This window comes from Phoca vitulina, unplaced genomic scaffold (genome assembly GCF_004348235.1).
Source record: "Phoca vitulina isolate PV1807 unplaced genomic scaffold, GSC_HSeal_1.0 scaffold4, whole genome shotgun sequence".
NCBI classification, from domain to species: domain Eukaryota; kingdom Metazoa; phylum Chordata; class Mammalia; order Carnivora; family Phocidae; genus Phoca; species Phoca vitulina.
In genome coordinates this window covers 12,017,666-12,035,924 of record NW_022589707.1, presented here as the reverse complement: position 1 = coordinate 12,035,924, position 18,259 = coordinate 12,017,666, and the positions used below count along the sequence as shown (strand labels likewise).

At 41.7% G+C, this 18,259-nt stretch overlaps 1 protein-coding gene across 1 annotated transcript in view; it reads left to right on the top strand.

Annotated features, from left to right (window-relative positions):
• Window positions 1-18,259, top strand: part of LRGUK (leucine rich repeats and guanylate kinase domain containing) — a 103,829-nt gene that overhangs the window by 34,023 nt on the left and 51,547 nt on the right. Inside the window, exons 8-11 of the mRNA XM_032401539.1 lie at window positions 3,081-3,161; window positions 4,757-4,843; window positions 6,201-6,307; window positions 11,369-11,488. Of these exons, the coding sequence (XP_032257430.1) occupies window positions 3,081-3,161; window positions 4,757-4,843; window positions 6,201-6,307; window positions 11,369-11,488 (395 nt within the window). The remainder of the gene's footprint in view (window positions 1-3,080; window positions 3,162-4,756; window positions 4,844-6,200; window positions 6,308-11,368; window positions 11,489-18,259) is intronic.

The window sequence follows — 18,259 nt, the reverse complement described above, 5'->3', positions numbered from 1 at the left end:
CATTTCAAGAGACATTTCAAGTTACATTTGAAAACGATTAAGAAAAAAAAGAGGGGTATCATTGAGTGAGTAAAGGAGTTTATAATTTTCAAATGTTCAAGAGACTCCATTAAAGAAAAAGTGGCCATGTGTCCCAAAGCAGGGAATCCTTCGGGAACAATTGAGTCCATAACAGTAACGTAATTCCCTGGCTCCCCACTGGGCAGGTTGGGGAGCAACCAACAGTACTTTGAAATGTTCTTTGTGCCTTCCAAAGATTTCCTCAGAGATTTCCCCAGTACTACTGAGAATACCATGTCAGGGATGGAAAATTTGTCATTTAACAGAAACATAACTTAGCTGCTGCTCCTCATATGATTAATTTGATATTTTATCATTTGCACTTTCATCAGTATTATTTACTTGGTTTTAGCTGCTGACACATTGCTGTACCCTCACACGATCTTTTCAACATCTCTTTTAAGTTCCTTTGCAAATGTTTCCCATCAGTTGGTGATTTGGGGGCCCTTATCACTCTCTAGAGTCCTTGTTAGAGTGGATGTCATTTCTAGCATTTAAAACTTATCCCCCAAATGTTAACTCTGTTATAACCTCAGTCCTTTCTTCTAGAAACAAGACATTGGTTGGGGAGTTACTTAGAGAATGCTTTTCCTTCTTTTAGTGTCATTATTTCATAAATCAGTCAGCCAATCAATCAATTAATCAAAGAAAAAGCTTTCACAGGCCGCTTTAGGTGTGGATACTGGGGCTTGGAGAGCATAGCCTACGAGGAAATGGCAAACTGAGAGTTGACTAAACTGCTCTCCCTAGGAATTCGAAGTTGACAGGCTGCTAGGGGTTGGGAGTAACCCACAGGGGCAGAGGAGGTTTGCGAAGAGGGGCGCAGGGAGTGAATGGTGTGACATTCTTAGCTGATGTTCCTTTAAGAATAGAACCTTTCTGGCAGTGTTTTACTCTTAAGTCATTCGGGGTGCTGTACCCCTACATCCACTGTAATGAATGATCTGTGATGCACACAGCCTTGGGTTTGGCATTTGAGAAGAAGACATGCGGGTGGGTCTGCTGTGGGTTGAGGTCTTCAGGAGAGGGAGTGGGGGGCCAATGCAGGACAGCCAGTATCTGTGGAATGTGGCCAATTCAGCAGGCGTGGGATCTTGAAGCCGGGCTAGCCCATACTTGCTTGGCTCTGCCCTTAATAGCCTCTTCCTACCTTTGGAAGGACTATGGGGGGTAAGGGAGCTGGATCCCTCTCATGTGACTCTCAAAAGACCAGGTGATCCCAGCTGACATTTTAGTTACAATTTTTTGTAGTCCGTGATCATGCTACTATTCATGTGTTTGTAACATTTCAAGATCTTTCCATGTCAGTTACCAGAGATGTCACCATCTTCTAAAGTAAGTGCATAGTGTTCCTATTATGGGACTGTACTGTGTGCTCATTAAACTCATCACATAATGATGGGTTTTTTTCAGAATTTAGGAATTTTTAAACTTTTAATAAAAATGTTAGCCCAGACATTCTTTATCTAATGTTTGCCAGTCTGATGATCTCTTCAGTGTAAACCTCTTGAGGGTGGGTAGCTGGTTCATAGCTTATGTACACATAACACATCAGCTTAGGAAAAACGTGCTAGTTTCCACCCTCATCAGCAGTGTGTGCCGGTGCATGTGGCCAGGACTTGGTGGTGAGACATGTTCACCGCAGGAAAACATCCCCTGCTTGCATTTGTGTCGGGTCAAAGCACAGGAGCTGTGTCCTAGAGGAAAATCAGGCCACGGCTCTGACCAAGCAGTGTGAACCGAGTTGACTTTTCCACCTTCCTGAATCACACAATATTTTAAAAAATGATCCTTTTATCTTGCAGAGGATCGAAATGCCACTCTCATGGATCTAGTCATTGTGTTGAAAGAGCTGTGTCTGATAGCATAGCATTGCTATAAGCAGATTAATGCTTATTAATAAGCATATAGAACTAATGCAAGGCTCTGTGCGGTGACTCAGAATTTACCTTTTACATTATATCTTCGAAAATGGCATCCCTTGAACATGGTGCATATGTTCTTCCCCTGATTTAGCGCTGGGAGTAGTTTAATTTTAGCTGCATTTTGTGTTTGGATAACTCAGGAATTATCAGTGACTACCTTTGGAGAGCTTTCACAATGCACACAGAAATGACTTGGGGAGAAACAGAAATGAAGAAGCGATTATTAGTTTTTTTGCAGAAGTTTAGTATCCACATCTGAAATAAAATTATAATTATGCTAACTACAGGAAATTTAAGTAAAACTGTTTGTCTTTAGTGGGAAATCCAGGCATTCTGCAACCTAAGCTCTCTCCTTGGTCAAATTAAGGAACTGTCAAGCAGCCTTTTTTCCCCTCATTTTTTAAAGTTGTGACACATGACCCCCACAGAAAAGAGTATAAAACATAAGGGTGCAGTTTAAACAAAAAATTTTAAGGTGAATGCCCATGTCAAGAAATGTGTCATATCATTTCTGTTTTTATCTTTCCTTAAACTAATTATCTCTTATTAAAAAAACAATAGAGCTACACATGCACATGTAGTAAGAAGTCTTCATCGGTCACAAGTAGCCAGGCTAGCAGAGGCAGCGTTGGGGAGGGAGACTGGGGAACAGGAGGGCTGGGAAGGATTAGGGTTGAGGAGAGAGAACCAAGGAGCCCCCACCTGCATTTTTTGTCCTATTTCTCTGATTCTGCATACTACGTTATTTCTGCCTTAAAATAAATAAAATATTTATTAATTAATAAAAAATAAATAAAATATTTATTAATTAATTAAAATAAATATGGCTGAGATGAGGAATAGTTCAGAGAACTATTTTTTAGCCAGAGAAGAAAAAAATAAAATGTGGCTATGTGTGTTCACATTTAGTGAAGGCGCATGCAGTAATTCCCTTGTTCTGCATTCGGAATACTCATGAGAAGGCTAGATATGCAACAGATCAGTTTCTAAAGTAAGTTGAAGTGTGAGGATCCGTACCAGCTCCTCTTACAGTACTTTATATTATTGGTTGTATAGTTAATCTTTTGATAATACTTTGTTTCTTTTATTAAACAGATTGCTGAGCTGGGTGAAATAGAATACATTGAAAATCTACCTCTCCTCCGGGTTCTCAATTTTCTAAGAAATCCAGTTCAGGTGAGAGAGATTTATGTGCGGAGAGGGGGTGAGGACTTTCTTGGAATTCTTCTTCAAGGAATACTTTTGATAAGGAGCATCAGGGATGTGCATGCACTGTATTTACCTTCATTCTCAATCTCTAAGGGAGGTTTGGCCATTGAGGAGGTTTAGGCCAAGGAGCAGCTATTCATGCTGTCAGTGAGAGTGGAGCCTGGAGTTCCCTGCTCCGGGTGGTCAAGTGTGACTCAGCCCCGCTGGTAATAAAGGTCACGTGACACAGCTACTGAGACTGGAGCAATGTCCTTTTACGTTATAGAAGGTGCCATGCTGGAGGTATAGACAGACTCTGGTTCCTGTTGTATAATAGGGGAAAGAAAGTCTAAGATCAGATACCTATAGTAATTTGTCTGGATATAGGTGGGAAATTGGTGATGTTGTAAAAACGATTATAGAAAGAAATACTCTATTTCCTATGGATTCTTCACCTCTGATATTCAAAAATCCACTGTTTTTCAAACCTCTCTCTTTCCTACCATTGATAGATCCTCTCTCCTGGCTTCTCTCCCTCCCTCTTTTTCCATTTGTCCTTCATTCGACTTTGCTACCTATACCCTTCCCTTCCTTTTCCAGAGACTCTTGAATTTAAATGTATCTCTGAGTACCTTTTTGTGTGTGTGTAACTTGATGAACATGTCTGGACAAGCAAAAAGAAAAAAAGCAAAAGCAAAAATGAAAAACAAGATTAAAAAATAAATCCAATCCTTGGTACGGGAATAGTGGCTGGCAACTTAAACGCATCTCTGGTAAGAAAGGAGCAGGGCTTACAAAGCAACCATGAACACCCCCCCCCCCCCTTTTAGAGCCATGGGGAATGTTTGTGCATGCCCATAAATAAATACCACAAACCCTATCACACACATTAACTCACTTATATACACAACCCCCCCCAACTCACACATCAAAGGACAAGAAAGATACCTTTGTATATTCATTTCATGTGCACTCTTATCTATGAAATGCATCACCCACCAATACCTTTCTCTTCAAAGATGTCGCTTCTTAATACAAAACTTTAATTATATTTCTAAAAGCTAGATAATCCTAACATAGCAGATGGTTGGGAGTAATAAGGAATTTGTTCTATAAATGAATATTATTTATTATTGTAAAATAAATTCAAAATGGTACAAATTAATTCAAACTAATACAAAATAGATGACAAACTAGTCATAAATAATGTTCATTATTTGCAATAATGAAACTCTTTGGAGTTCGAAGAAAAAGGATTTGAATCACTGGCCATGGAATCTTAGGTGAAATGCTTCACCACTCAGAGGCTTAGTTAGTTTCTCTTTAGAAATGAAGATGATCATACCCATCCTGCTTATGTCACAGGGAGATTAACGAGATCACACGTTTGAAGAGCTTTGTAAAGCTACAAGGCACAGTCTGCGTGTGAGTTAATACGAGGGGACTGGTAAGTGTGAAACTGCAGACACCTTGAGGGTGTGTGTGTGTGGATAGGGTAGAAGCTGAAACACCTACGTGTGAGAGTAGCATGCTAGTGCTTGCTCATGAAGGCAACTGAATATTCCTCTTGATATTTTAAATAGGAAAAATCTGAATATTGGTTCTTCGTGATTTTTATGCTCCTACGACTAACAGAATTAGATCAGAAGAAAATCAAAGTGGAAGAAAAGGTATGTAATCATATTATTCCACGTGTTTGTGAGTTAATGTGCTCAAGGGCTTTGCTCTCTGCCGGAGGACCGATGTAATCAATAAATGGCACACGTGACAATATGGGAATTAACTACTTATTTAGGGAGTGCTTCCTTACTCTGTGGTTTAACCCCCTGCAAAGCTGAGCATCAGCACGAATGCGGCGAAGGTGCTGCTCTCGCACAGTCAACAGGCCAGCAGTGGGGACAGAAGCCGCGCTCCGTGGGTCCAGGCAGCAGTGCGATGGCAGTCTATTAACTTGGATAACTATCATAAGGGAGCGTGTGTGATTCTCACTGTGTTGCTCTAAACATTCATTTAATAATGAAATTTATTATTATGTCACTCTACATTTACAATCCAAAGGTACTCAAATCACTCTCCTGGTATTTTAAACCCTTAATTCTGCTCTTTAAAATCATGATCCCCCTGGACACACGGTTCCAGAGTAACCGGACCTGACACACTAGCACGTGCCTCCCGGCCACCATGCCAGGGGTGCTACTTTGTCTTGCTTTAGTGACTGGGGACAGCTGAAATCACCACTAACCAGGGATTTCTTACGCTAAATACCCATTTGAGATGAGCATGAAAGCAGGTATAAGTATGTAGAGGGGCAGATATTCCATTTCATACATGCGTTTTGGAAATCGCTGTTAAATAGTTACAGATGTTAGTGCGTTGTTATTCTCAAACTCAGGGGCACTTGCTAGATTTCTTTTTCTCTTTAATGTTTTGTGAAGGGAATGCAATTCAAAAGCCTGCATTAAGTAAAGGTGGGGTTCACGAAGATCATGTGTGTAGGGTGGTGACAAGGACACATGGATAGAGAAGGCTATGTCACGAGGGAAAGATCCCTATCTTTGAACACAGAGAGCTCTGCTGAAAGAGGGGGAGGTTTGGGTAGAATTTGAGATCATTGGAATTGCTCCTGGTGAGATGGCATGAGGAACACATCCCCGTGGTATCAACGACCTGGAATCTAGAACTATGTATTTTATTCCTTCCTCTCATACTCAAAGTGGGAATGTTTACTATATTAAAAGTAATCTTGGGCTTTAGAGGTTTTGTATTTGCTGCTTCTCTTCCAAACCCGGGAGCATAAAGAAGTGGGGGACCCAGGGACTCCAGCTCCATATTTTAAGATAATCATCCTTATTTAGGTTTTAGGAAAGTGAGAGCACAAAGACTGAGCACAAAGGTCAGTGAGCATGCATTAAATTATTTTCCGTACCTGGTTGCGTGTCTAGAATGTTTCACTCAAGAAAATCTAAGACTTGTCTTCTTTTAAGAAGTCAAACGTGTTTTCCTCTTGCATTTCTAATTCTGGCAAAGGTTGCTGCCGTGAATAGATACGACCCTCCCCCAGAAGTGGTCGCAGCCCAAGATCACCTGACCCATGTTGTCAACAGTGTGATGCAGCCGCAGAGGATCTTTGACAGGTATTTGTGAGGGATCCCCAGGGTAGAACTCAGGGTGGCGAGCACAGGACAACCTCATCGTCTGCCCTAGCACTCTGTTTTGTCTTTATTTGTCTTTATTTGGCTGTCTCAGTTTTAGCGATTATCATCACATGCTTGAGTGCGGGATTTACTCATTGGTGGTTTCCCAGGTGTGGAGATGAGTGGATTCATCTTCCCTTTTCCATCCAGCCCCTTGAATGGTGGCTAGCCTCTGACATAGGACAGTGAAACACGATGTTTAAAAATGTGTCAACTTTCCTGCTGTAGGATAGAGCCATAGACCTTTGCCTCATTAACAGAGAATTATGATGATTTCTGTCCACTGTAAATTTTTCCTTAGCTATGAGTAAATGCTCGATAGCCCTGCCAAAGAACATGAATGCAGATTATGAGAGAGTCCATAGAAGGAAGCCCAGCTAGCCCAAGGGAAACCTGAAATAGTCTTTATACTGATTGCACTGAGCCCGTGAATCACGCAGCTTAGTTGAACACATGAACAGAGTCTCTCACCTCTAAGTTCAAAGACAGATTTACCACAGTTTCTCCGTTTCTTTTTAAACAATCTGTTGGAGCAGATGGCCTTTTATGCTATAAGTATATTGCAGAAATTCTATCAATACCCAAAGGCATTTAAAAAATACTTGTAAAATCTCTTCGTTACAAATGGCTTCCCTTCTTTATGTGGTATTTGCTTCTGTACCTTCACATGGTTGGTTTCCCACAGAGAGCACAATGTTTTGTTTTGCATCCAGGACATGATTTTTTACATGTAATTTAATAATACAGACATTGACAGTTTTATATATTTATGGTCGCCCTCTAGGTGAAATGATTTATCATTTATTTGCATACATCTGGAAAAGCACATTTGATTTAAAAGAAGGGCATTTATATCCTCATTGTATTTCTTTCCTAGTTTATGAGATTGCTAGTTGTTTCATGCTTTAGGGTACATTTATATAAAAATATGTATCAAAGAAATTTACAGCACTGTCTGAAAAACACGTATTTCATCATCATTTGCGGCTATCAAGTAGACAAGAGCAAAGTGGCCAAGCAGCCCCAGATGCTCCAGAATGGAGCAGTGTTCATTGTGAGAAGCTCACAGAGACAGGGGCAAGCCTACCATTGCCCTTCCCAAGCTGGGCCACTAGGGAACCCTGACTCTTGACCTTGGCACTCTTATGCTGCATTATTGGGGAACACCGTCCCTTCCCCTGGTGCAACTAGGGTGAGGATACAATACTAAAATTACATGGCAGAATGTTGACTCTGGCCTGGTAGTCGTGGATAGCTTTCTTGCTCTCCTGTATGACAAGGTCGTCCAGGTTCATCTTCTACAAGCCCTGTCCAAACTCTGGAATCAACCACTTCTCCAAGAAGCCCTGGTTTGTTTTAGTGAGAAACGGTACTTCCCAGTCACAGTCTGGGTGCTAGAGGTTATCCTTGCTACTGAGTTGGTCATTGTTGTTAGGCTTTTTAGTGGACAGAGCTAGGAATGTATTTCCTTCCTTCCTTCCTTCCTTCCTTCCTTCCTTCCTTCCTTCCTTCCTTCCTTCCTTCCTTCCACCCACCCACCCACCCATATATCCAACCACACATTGGTCTGTTCTATCTATCCTATTTATCTGTTTATATGTCTCTATCTACATCTATTCAATCTGCTTATATCTAGTCTATATCTAGGTAGATCTATATCTATTTATAGGTAGATGATAAGAGATCTCCTGAATTCATATTGATACTTTCAATTCAATTTCAAGGCGTTGGTTGAGCTTTTACTTATCCTCCTCTCTATTACATCTGTGTCCTCCCTCCCACATCAAAAACACAGAGGAAGATGGATTTAAAATATCCCATAATTACTTTTTTCTAATCCCTTATTGCAACACAGCAGTATCAGTGCTAATAGTACCACCAACATGATTACTGAAAACACTAAAATCCTATTTTGCCTATACTCTTCTCCCCCCCCGCCATTTTTTATTGTGGTAAAGTATATATAACATAAAATTTGCCATTTTAACCATTTTAGAGTGTACAGTTGAGTGGCATTAATTATATTTACACATCACCACCACCTGTTTCCAAAATTTTTCATCCATCCCCCCCCGCCCCCAAACAAAAGCTGTAACTAAGCAGTGACTGCCCACTGCCTGCTACTCCCAGTTCCTGGAGACTTCGTATATCCTTTCTATCCCTGTGAATTTGCCTATTGTATACATTTTATGTGTCAATCACCCACGTTAAAAATAGTGTACCATATTTATATTGTCAGAACATGTATCCATCACACACCGTACTTCCTCCTTTGCTGTCATTTGGTCTTAGTTCTGTGGATAACTGCATATGTATGGCTCCCGACCAGCCCTTGTATTGATGTCTCCTGAGTTAATTGGGTGTGTGGAGCTTGTTCTCCAGTAGACTCCTTAGGATGGGCTATGGGATCAGTATCCCATGGCCTCTTGCATGTTGATAATATTCTCTGTCCTTTATACTTGAAAGTCATTTTTGTTATATTTGAAATCTGTGGCTCTTTCTTTGACTATATAAAGGATGTTACTCTTTTTTTGGGGGGGAGTGCAAAACATCTATCAAAATCTGATAGACAGTTTTCTTTCCCTTATAAGTCATGTGTTCTCTTTTTCTATCTGAATGATTTTTTTTAAGTCCAGTCATTTTACTAGACTGTATCTTAATATTAGTCATTCTGGGCTAATACTCTCAGGTATGCTGTGTACTATCTCAATGCATAGTTTTATTTTTTTATTTTAGGAAAGTTTTCTTGAATTACAGTCTTTGATATTTGTTCTGTTCCTTTGCTTTGGTTTTCTCCTTCAGAAAGAAGATCTCCTTGGCCTATATTCAATATTTGTCACTTTCAATTTTTTTTCTCTTAAATCATTTAAAAATTTTTACTTTCAGATAATTTTATTTTATTTTTTATTTTTATTTAAATTCAATTAGCCCACATATAGTACATCATTAGTTTTTGGCGTAGTGTTCAATGATTCATAAGTTGCATATAACTTTGAGATAATTTTAGATGCACATGCAGTGTAAGAGATAATACAGAGAAATTCTAGATGTTTCCCCCAGTGGTGATACCTTGCCTAACTCTAGTAGAATATCAAAACCAGGAAATTGACATTGATACAACCAACCAACCTGATCAGATTTGACCAGCTTTGCGTGTACTCATGTATGCATTTAGTTCTATGCAATTTTGTCACATGTGTAGATCATATGAGCACCACTACAGAAGACTTTTGTCACAAGGATCCCTTTTAGAGCCATAGCCACCTCCTTCCTCTTCAGCCCCCCTAATCCCTGGCAACCAGTAGTCTAGTCTCCATCTCTATCGTGCTGTCATTTAAGAATATTATACAAATGGAATCATATAGTGTATAACCTTTTAGAATTGGCTTTTTTTTTTTTTAACTTAGCCTTGTTCCCTGGAGATGCATTCAAGTTGTTGGATATACCAACAATTCATTCCTTTTTTTGCTGAGTAGTATTCCTTGTATGGATGCACCACGATTAGTTTAACTATTCATCTCTTTTTTTAAATTTTATTGTTAATCACCATACATTACGTCATTAGTTTTTGATGTAGTGTTCCACGATTCATTGTTTGTGCATAACACCCAGTGCTCCATGCAGAACGTGCCCTCTTTAATACCCATCACCAGGCTAACCCATCCCCCCACCTCCCTCCCCTCTAGAACCCTCAGTTTGTTTCTCGGAGTCCATAGTCTCTCATGGCTCGTCTCCCCCTCCGATTTCCCCCCCTTCATTTTTCCCTTCCTGCTATGGGGAGGGTTTGTGCTATGGTGAGTGCTGTGAATTGTGTAAGATTGTTGGATCACAGACCTGTACCTCTGAAACAAATAATACATTATAAGATAACTATTCATCTCTTGAAAGACTTCTGAGCTGATTCCGTCTGGGGGCTATTACAAATCCAGCTATTAGGAATACTGATGTACAGATTTTTGCTCATGTACAGTATCTGCCTGCTTGCTTTCCAGTGGATACCCCTTGACTCTGCTGGGGTTCCCTTGTCCTCAGGCCTGTCACTTGCTGCCCCAAATCCCCCCCCCCCCCCCCCCCCCAGGAAGGATTCCATCACTGGGCAAGGCTTGTGGGTTTATGGTTCATGGAGATACTTTCTCATCTGGTTTTGTTACACATGTTATCCATGGGCTTTCGCTCTTAACTTTTTCTGTTTTTTTCTGTGGATGCTACCACCACCTCCATTCTTCATCATAGAATCTATACCTTAGCATGTATTTTTAAAATATGTTTTATTCTGTATTTCTATAGTTGTGGCACGAGTAGAATTCACACACTCCAGCCAGCATGTTTTCACTCCTTAGTCCAGTCTTTCAGGCCCAGAAGCCGTGCCTAGATTCCTATATTAGCTCTTAGCTATTAGCTGTTCCTTTGAGCAAGTTAATCAACCTCTCTGTACTTCAGTTTCTTTGTGTATGCAATGGGGATAATGATAGATAATGATAGAAACGTCTTCATCCGCTTCCTGTAGTAATTAAATGAGGTAATGCCCGTCAGATTCCTAGAATAGTGCCTGGCACATAGTGATTGCTCAGGTAAATTTTAATTATTACCATTTTCATTGCATATCTGTGTTCTAATTCAGGGGGTATGGATGTTAAAGCTTACCTCTCAGAGAGCATTCTTCTTCCGTTTTGAAGTTCTTGGGGAAATACTTTATCAACCAAGAACTAACATATCTTACTGTATTTTTCCTTTTAAAAATGTTGTTAAAGTAAATTTACATACATTTGGACTTGACTTGTTATCTACACTTTGAATATTATTTTTGGCCTATCATCATCAACTTGCTCAGGAAAGTAGGACCAGCCTCCTGTCCTGGGCCTGCAGGTAGCACGTGCTCAGTCACGAACTTAGGTGTGACTGTGGTGTAGACCCTGACTTGGGAGTGACTGTGGTGCAGCCCCTGCCCTCCGGGCGTGTATGTGACTAGGACCGGCCGTCACTGCCTGCCCTATGTTCCAGCACTCTGCCCCGCCTGGACGCCCCTTATCCCATGTTGGTGCTAGCTGGTCCTGAAGCCTGTGGGAAACGAGAACTGGCTCACCACCTCTGCAGACAGTTCAGCACGTACTTCCGATACGGGTAAGTGTGTTCGTGTAAGGCTGTACATTGTCGGCTGTGGCTGCTAATTTTAAGCAAGCTCAAAAAGGTGCAGAGAAGGCTCATCAGCTTCTTTGCCATTTATTACACTGTGATAGATACCCTGTACTTTATTTGTTGTACTTTATTCCTCCAAATGTTTACCTTTCTTCACTGACAGCTCACATCACTCTCCAAGGGTTGAAGATCCACGTGTTTTTAGTGAAGCGTGGTGGCTTCGGAGCCCGGGCTTGTCCTGTGGCCACGGGACGCCACAGCACGGATAGTGCAGTGACAGGTGGTGGGCTCGGTGCTCGGAGGACCCGTGAGCTCCTCTCCCCTCCTCCGCTGGACTCACACCGACTGCACCTCCACTTCCTCATCTCCATGCGGGGCGTCCTCTTTCGAGGCCTATTTCAGGAGGAAGGAAAGAGAAATGACGGCAAATGTTTTTCATTTCCTTGCCTTTCCCTCAGGCTAGCGTTCAGTGCACTCCCGTTTTCTGGAGCAAACGTTTTGTTGTGTGCTTCCCTCATGGTCCAGTTAAAATAGAGGAGAATATCAAAAACATGACCATTCAAAAAAAATCTTCAGCTGGACTTACAGACTACTTAAAGGTTTCTGGGAGTCAGAGTTAGAGTCACCACTGTGGTCTTTTAAACTGGTTTCCTCTTAATTTTTACCTATGGCAAAGCAATTACCTTTAGATTAGTAATGTTTGTTGGTGACCGGAGGAGGGGACTGCAAAGCTATTTCGGACAGCAAGAAAAATAAATGCAAATTATTTTCTAATGCCTTTCCTTCCCTTAAGCTATATATGTTCAAACAATGTAAATACTATTTGAAACAGGTCCATTTAGGGGCGCCTGGGTGGCTCAGATGGTTAAGCGTCTGCCTTCGGCTCAGGTCATGATCCCAGGGTCCTGGGATCGAGCCCCGCATCGGGCTCCCCGCTCCGCGAGAAGCCTGCTTCCCCCTCTCCCACCTCTCCCTGCTTGTGTTCCCTCTCTTGCTGTGTCTCTCTCTGTCAAATAAATAAAATCTTTAAAAAAAAAAAAAGAAAGAAACAGGTCCATTTACTTAGATATCTAAAATTACATCCCTCATTTGAACAACTCTGGGATCCAAATATATAGAATGATTTATTTACTAATATATTTTAAGCTCCCTGAAGTAACAAAAATAAATTAAAACTTAACATTAGAATAAAAAAGTATAGAGTGCCATTTTGCCTGTATAGGGGTACCGACCCTGTTTTGAAAGATAAGTAGAACGAAATGAATGGAAGGTCAAAGTCGGGCAGAGAGGTGTATCCCAACTATAGTGCCAATGTAAACCCGGAACTTTTAGCAAACCAGAATGCTGGGAACCAAGGCTTTCTCGGATTAAAATTCCTTTTAATTATGTTGTAAAGGTTGAGAGCCAGGTCCTTCAGATGTGTTTGTGATACTCGTTACGGAGGCGTGCGGGATCAGATGTGTTCTCGGAGGTGTTCATTAACTCATTACTAAGATTGTGAGTCAGTCTGCCTCTCTCTTCTCACCTGGATGGGCCTTCTTCTTATTCATTTTTATTAAAGCCCATTTCCCACCATTAGAATGCTTATCCATCATGCTTGTGATTGATTGATTTAATGTTTGTCTTCCCTACTCATCTGTAAGCCCAAGGAGGGTATGGACCAGTGTCAGCTTTGCCCACTGTTCGGTTCTCGGAGTTCAGCAGATGACCAGGAACTTAATACCTACATGAGAAATACTTGTTAACCAAGTGACAGATTGAGTGAGTGCACAGGATGAATGAATTAAGGGTATTATAAGCCACATTTCGTGGGAAATTACTGTGACAAGAAACAGAGGTGATTTTCCACAACTACCACTGATGGATATATGGGGACATGAATGGATTCATTCATTTGTTGACCAATTCTTGCAGTAAATATTTATTGAATTCCTCCCATGTGCTAAGCCCTGAAGATACAGCGAGAACAAGATTGACAATGTCCTTGCTTTAATGAGATTTGTAATCTAGTGGGGAACTCAGACCTTTAATTAGTGTCGTGCATAGTTTGTAGGGAGGCACAAGGCAGCGAAACAGAACCTTAAGACTAGCTTCGTGCCCGCAGGGTTTCTGCTGCTGCTGTCTTTCTCCTCCGGATGGAATTAGTGGCACGTGTGGAAAGACACTCCTAACTGCCTAGTCACTCCCCCACTTCCCCTGCAGGCTCCGAAGCACTGGCCCGCCGTTCACTGGCGTCCCCTTGGAGGCAGAGATCGGGGCTTGCTCAGTGGCGCATCATTCTAAAAATTCCATCGAGGCATGGATCAAAGATCATATCATTGGATTAAAAAAAAAAGTATTAGCTAGCTAGTAATGTCATCTGTGGAGAAGGTAAGGCAAGACTACTTTATATGCAGCAACTTTCTGATTAAAACAAATGATAAAACCAAAGCACATCCTCAGAGGCAAGTCATTGCTCTTATTTAGATTTTTTAATTCCTTATCCAACATAATTTTTATTGATTTTTAATTAAATGGGGGGAAGGCATGAAAACAGTTTCATCATGAAACATACAAGTATTTACAAAGGCATTTTCTCTGCGATTTGCTTGAATCTTCTTTCCCATCTATTTCATTTTCTCATGGTATTCTGTCTTCCCTTTTTTAAATTACATTGACTCACGACTGAGACATTCAGTGAAATTCCCACACACTAAGCTGTATATCCGGATATATCAGTATTAAAAGCATAACGTGGTGGTCTAACAAGTATTAGAATAGCTGAGAGATCTTGTTCTCGTTTTAGGTTTTGATTTTTCTATTTGTTCTTGGTTTTAGAAATAGGTTGGTTGTTCTTTCTTTACCTCTATTAGTTCTACATGGAGATAGGAATTTACTGCCTTCAAAATCTATTTCCAACCTTAATATTATCACACAAACCAGTGGCTCCCTGGCAGAGTAATGAATAATGAGAGAAACATAAAACAATGCTGGTATACCTGTCCAACTTCCAGATTTAAGGCCTTGAGAGTGAGCTGAATAGTCATGAAAGGAAAACTTTATTCTTCTTTCTGAGATCTCCATTTTATAGCAGTCTCTCTTTTTATAACCTTTTTCTTGATGTCAACTACTAAACATCTTTACTTTTAGTACGATAGTACAGTAAAGTAAAAGACCACAGCTCTTTAGCTAACTGAGATGTATGAGCTGCAGCTACCTTCGTGCAGTCTAATAATCTAAGGTCTGTTTATCCAGATGTGACAAACCAGTAGAATGGTTCATTTGTTCACCTAATCAGTGTTTATTGAGCACCAGCCATGTGCCAGCAGGAACTGTAGAACAGACAGGCGGGGGTCTTGTCCTGGGAGCTTACCATCTAGTATTGGATTCAGGCAGGTCAGTGCTGGCCAACAGAATGGTGTGATGGGTGCTGTGCTGAGGGGAGTAAAGAGCCTCTGGGATAGAAGATGTGGAAGACACATGGGATGTGGAACTTGAGCAGGAGCGCCTTCCAGGCGGGAGGAACGACAGGCAGGTGTGATGAGCTGTAAGTACAGGCCGGAGTACTGGAAGTATGCAAGAAGACGGCAGAAGATAAGACCAGAGACATAGACAGGAGTCTGAGCGTAAAGGATAGGTAAGCAGGGGGTGTCACGAGGACTGCTGCATTCCAGGAAGTGTGCCCTGTGGGAAGCTCGGGGGGGGGGGGTGTACTGGAGACAGGGGGACCAGCTGGGGTACAGTCACAGCTCACAAAGGCGTCAGTTAGAAAGCAGCATGCCATTACTGGAAAGTGGACAGGGCAGTGGCTTCCTGGAATGGGATACTCAGACGTGCTGCTGGAATCTTGTGTTGACGATCTCTTTAAATGCCCAGCAGTTAACTGATGTATATTTGCATTGAGGGTTAGGACCAATTTAATTTTCCTACTGAATGCCCTAGGAAGACCTGGGCTCTTGTGAATAGCCTTTGAAAGAGTTCACTTACTAACAGTACGGCGTGCTATCATGTGCTTGAATTTATTTATTTTTAATTTTTTATTTATCTTTTATTTTTTTCCCGTGTGATTAAAATTTTTTTTTATTATGTTCAGCTAGCCAGCATCTAGCACATCATTAGTTTCTGATGTCGTGTTCAACGATTCATTAGTTGCGCATAACACCCAGTGCTCGTCACAACACGTGCTTGAATTTAGATGTGCTCACAGCTAAACCTCTGCCTAAATATTTGCAGTAACAAGAAGTTTGTTATTTCCTGAGGCCATCTGGTCCAGAATGGAAATTCTAAAACTGCATGCTTCTGAATCAAACTCAAAAAATTTCTACTCCTCATCCAGCTGCTAGCTCTTCTCAGACATCTTTTCTTCCCATTGCATTTCCCTGAATATTTTGCCATTCCACTGTTTGGTCTGACCTTGCGGATTCCTTCCCTTCCTGATCATCTCCTCTTCTCCATAGACTTGATTTGTTAGGATCCTCCAGGACGGCTGGGCCATGAACGGGCCTTTTGAATGTCTAAACTCACTCTTAGACTCTCAGGCCCAGTGTTGTAGTCTGGCGTTCATCTCTAACTCACTTCTTTGGTGTGGCTCCCATTGCAAACCATGAGTTAACTAATTCACCATGACTTAACTAGTAAATTAATTAGTAAATAAGAAATTCATGGAAATCTAAATTACAAATGGAATTGTACTGAGACCAGGGAGAAGAAGGACACCGAAGGTGATGGCCCAAGCAGATTTCTTTGTCTAAAATTTGGCATCATTTTTTTTCTAAGTTTAGTGAAACACTGCTTTCACTGTGCAGAATTTCCTTTTTAAGATGTTCACATTTGGGCAGCATACTCCACAGCGAACATTTCTGCATGTGAAAATTGGATGACAGGATTCAAAAACCCACAGGTCATCTTAGGTCCTTCGTAATAGAAGGTTCTGCGGCGGATACGGGCTCTGTCATCCGCATTCTCCACCTCACTGAAGCCTCCTCTCTATTTACCTGCCTAGAAGCTTCAAATTACTTCTTTGCTTTGTCTTCCTTTTAGAAATACTGAAAAAATTCCTGCCACTCAATTCCTTTGTTGGAAAATGCAAATCCAACACTGCGTGTGAAGGCTACGCTAAGGGTGTGCAGCGCAGGATGCCAAGTCCCTGAATTATCTTCCCCGCCTGTCAAGGACACCAATAGACAGAGGGTCCCAGGGCCCTGCCACGGTGTGTGAAGAAATGCCAGCGTATTCACACAGCAAAACAAATACCATGTGTTTTGACAGTCTTTTCTTAGAATATACTCTCCTTCCTGGGTCTATAATTTAAATACAATGTTAAGAACTTAAAATTTACTAGTCTAGTTAATTCTTTTTTTTTTTTTTTTTTTTAAGATTTTATTTATTTATTTGAGAGAGAGAGAATGAGAGAGAGCACATGAGAGGGGTTAGGGTCAGAGGGAGAAGCAGACTCCCCGCCGAGCAGGGAGCCGGATGCGGGACTCGATCCAGGGACTCCAGGATCATGACCTGAGCCGAAGGCAGCCGCCCAACCAACTGAGCCACCCAGGCGCCCTAGTCTAGTTAATTCTTGATGATAATGGAAGGGGAACAGCGGTACAAATTATAGAAATTGGACTCTGTAACAGGAGAGGCTTTTGAGGTTACACCTCTACGCTCTTGGCGCGATAGTAAAAGGAATTGACGCGGAGTCGCCTTGGCGTTGCTATTTAGTCCCCTTACTTAATTCCTGTGCCTCAGTTTCATCATCTGTAAAATGGAAACGGCAATACTCGCCTCATGGTTTTTTGTGAGGAAGGAATGAAATAACATGTCAAATGTCTAGCTATTCTCATCTTCTCCTTTAAAAACTACAGGATACTACAAAGATCAGTTTGCATTGCATTCCCAAAACTTAACACTAGGAAGTCAGAATGGTATGAAATCGAGAGTCGTGGGCTAGTTGGGGCCCCATTGTCTATTTCTGGGACTGACACTGGTCGGCTCTGTGGCCTTAGACGAGCCATCTTTATTGTCTTCCACCAAATGGAGTTGGTCACGCCTGTTACCCCCCTCACAGGTGTCATTTACTGGTTCATGTTACAGATAACTAGCGACTGCCTGCATGGGGGCCAGGCTTGGGGAATGCAGTAGCAAGTAAGATGAACAAGATAAAGTCCTCTCCTCATGAGTTGTACGTCCTGCTGGGGAAGACAGGGAAAACCCTGATATGTGGATAAAGGAAGGCAGTTTTGGTGATAGAGAGTAAGTGGGGGCGTGGGGACGGGGAGGGGATGCTGTCGCATACAGTGATCAGAAAGGGTCTCTCTGGTTGAGCTGAGAACTCCATTCATGGCTTCCCACGGGAGGCTCATACTTGGTGTTTATAAGCACTGACAGCACTGAGGAGGTGGGGTCCTGAGCAAGGAACTGGGATGCAGGCGGTGGCAGGCATTGAGGCTATGAGCATGTAAAGAAGAGGTGCATAATCAGCGATAGGAGGTCAAGAAAGGCTTTTGGGGGGGGGGGGGGGGGGGGGGCGGAGACACTTAACTTGAGTCCTGGAAGACAGGTGGGCCAGCCAGATGAGGGACGAGGAGGGGCATGGGGAAATGCCCACAGAGCAGAGAGGACACGAAGACTCTTGGGTGGAAATATATGAGTAATGAACTGAAGTAGTATGTGTGAGGAGGTGGTTCAGAGGTGATCAATAACAATGGGTCAAGATTTGGTGTGGATAATCCTGAATTTGTATAATCCTTGTAGAGTGTAGCAGCTGAATGTAGTCTAGCACTT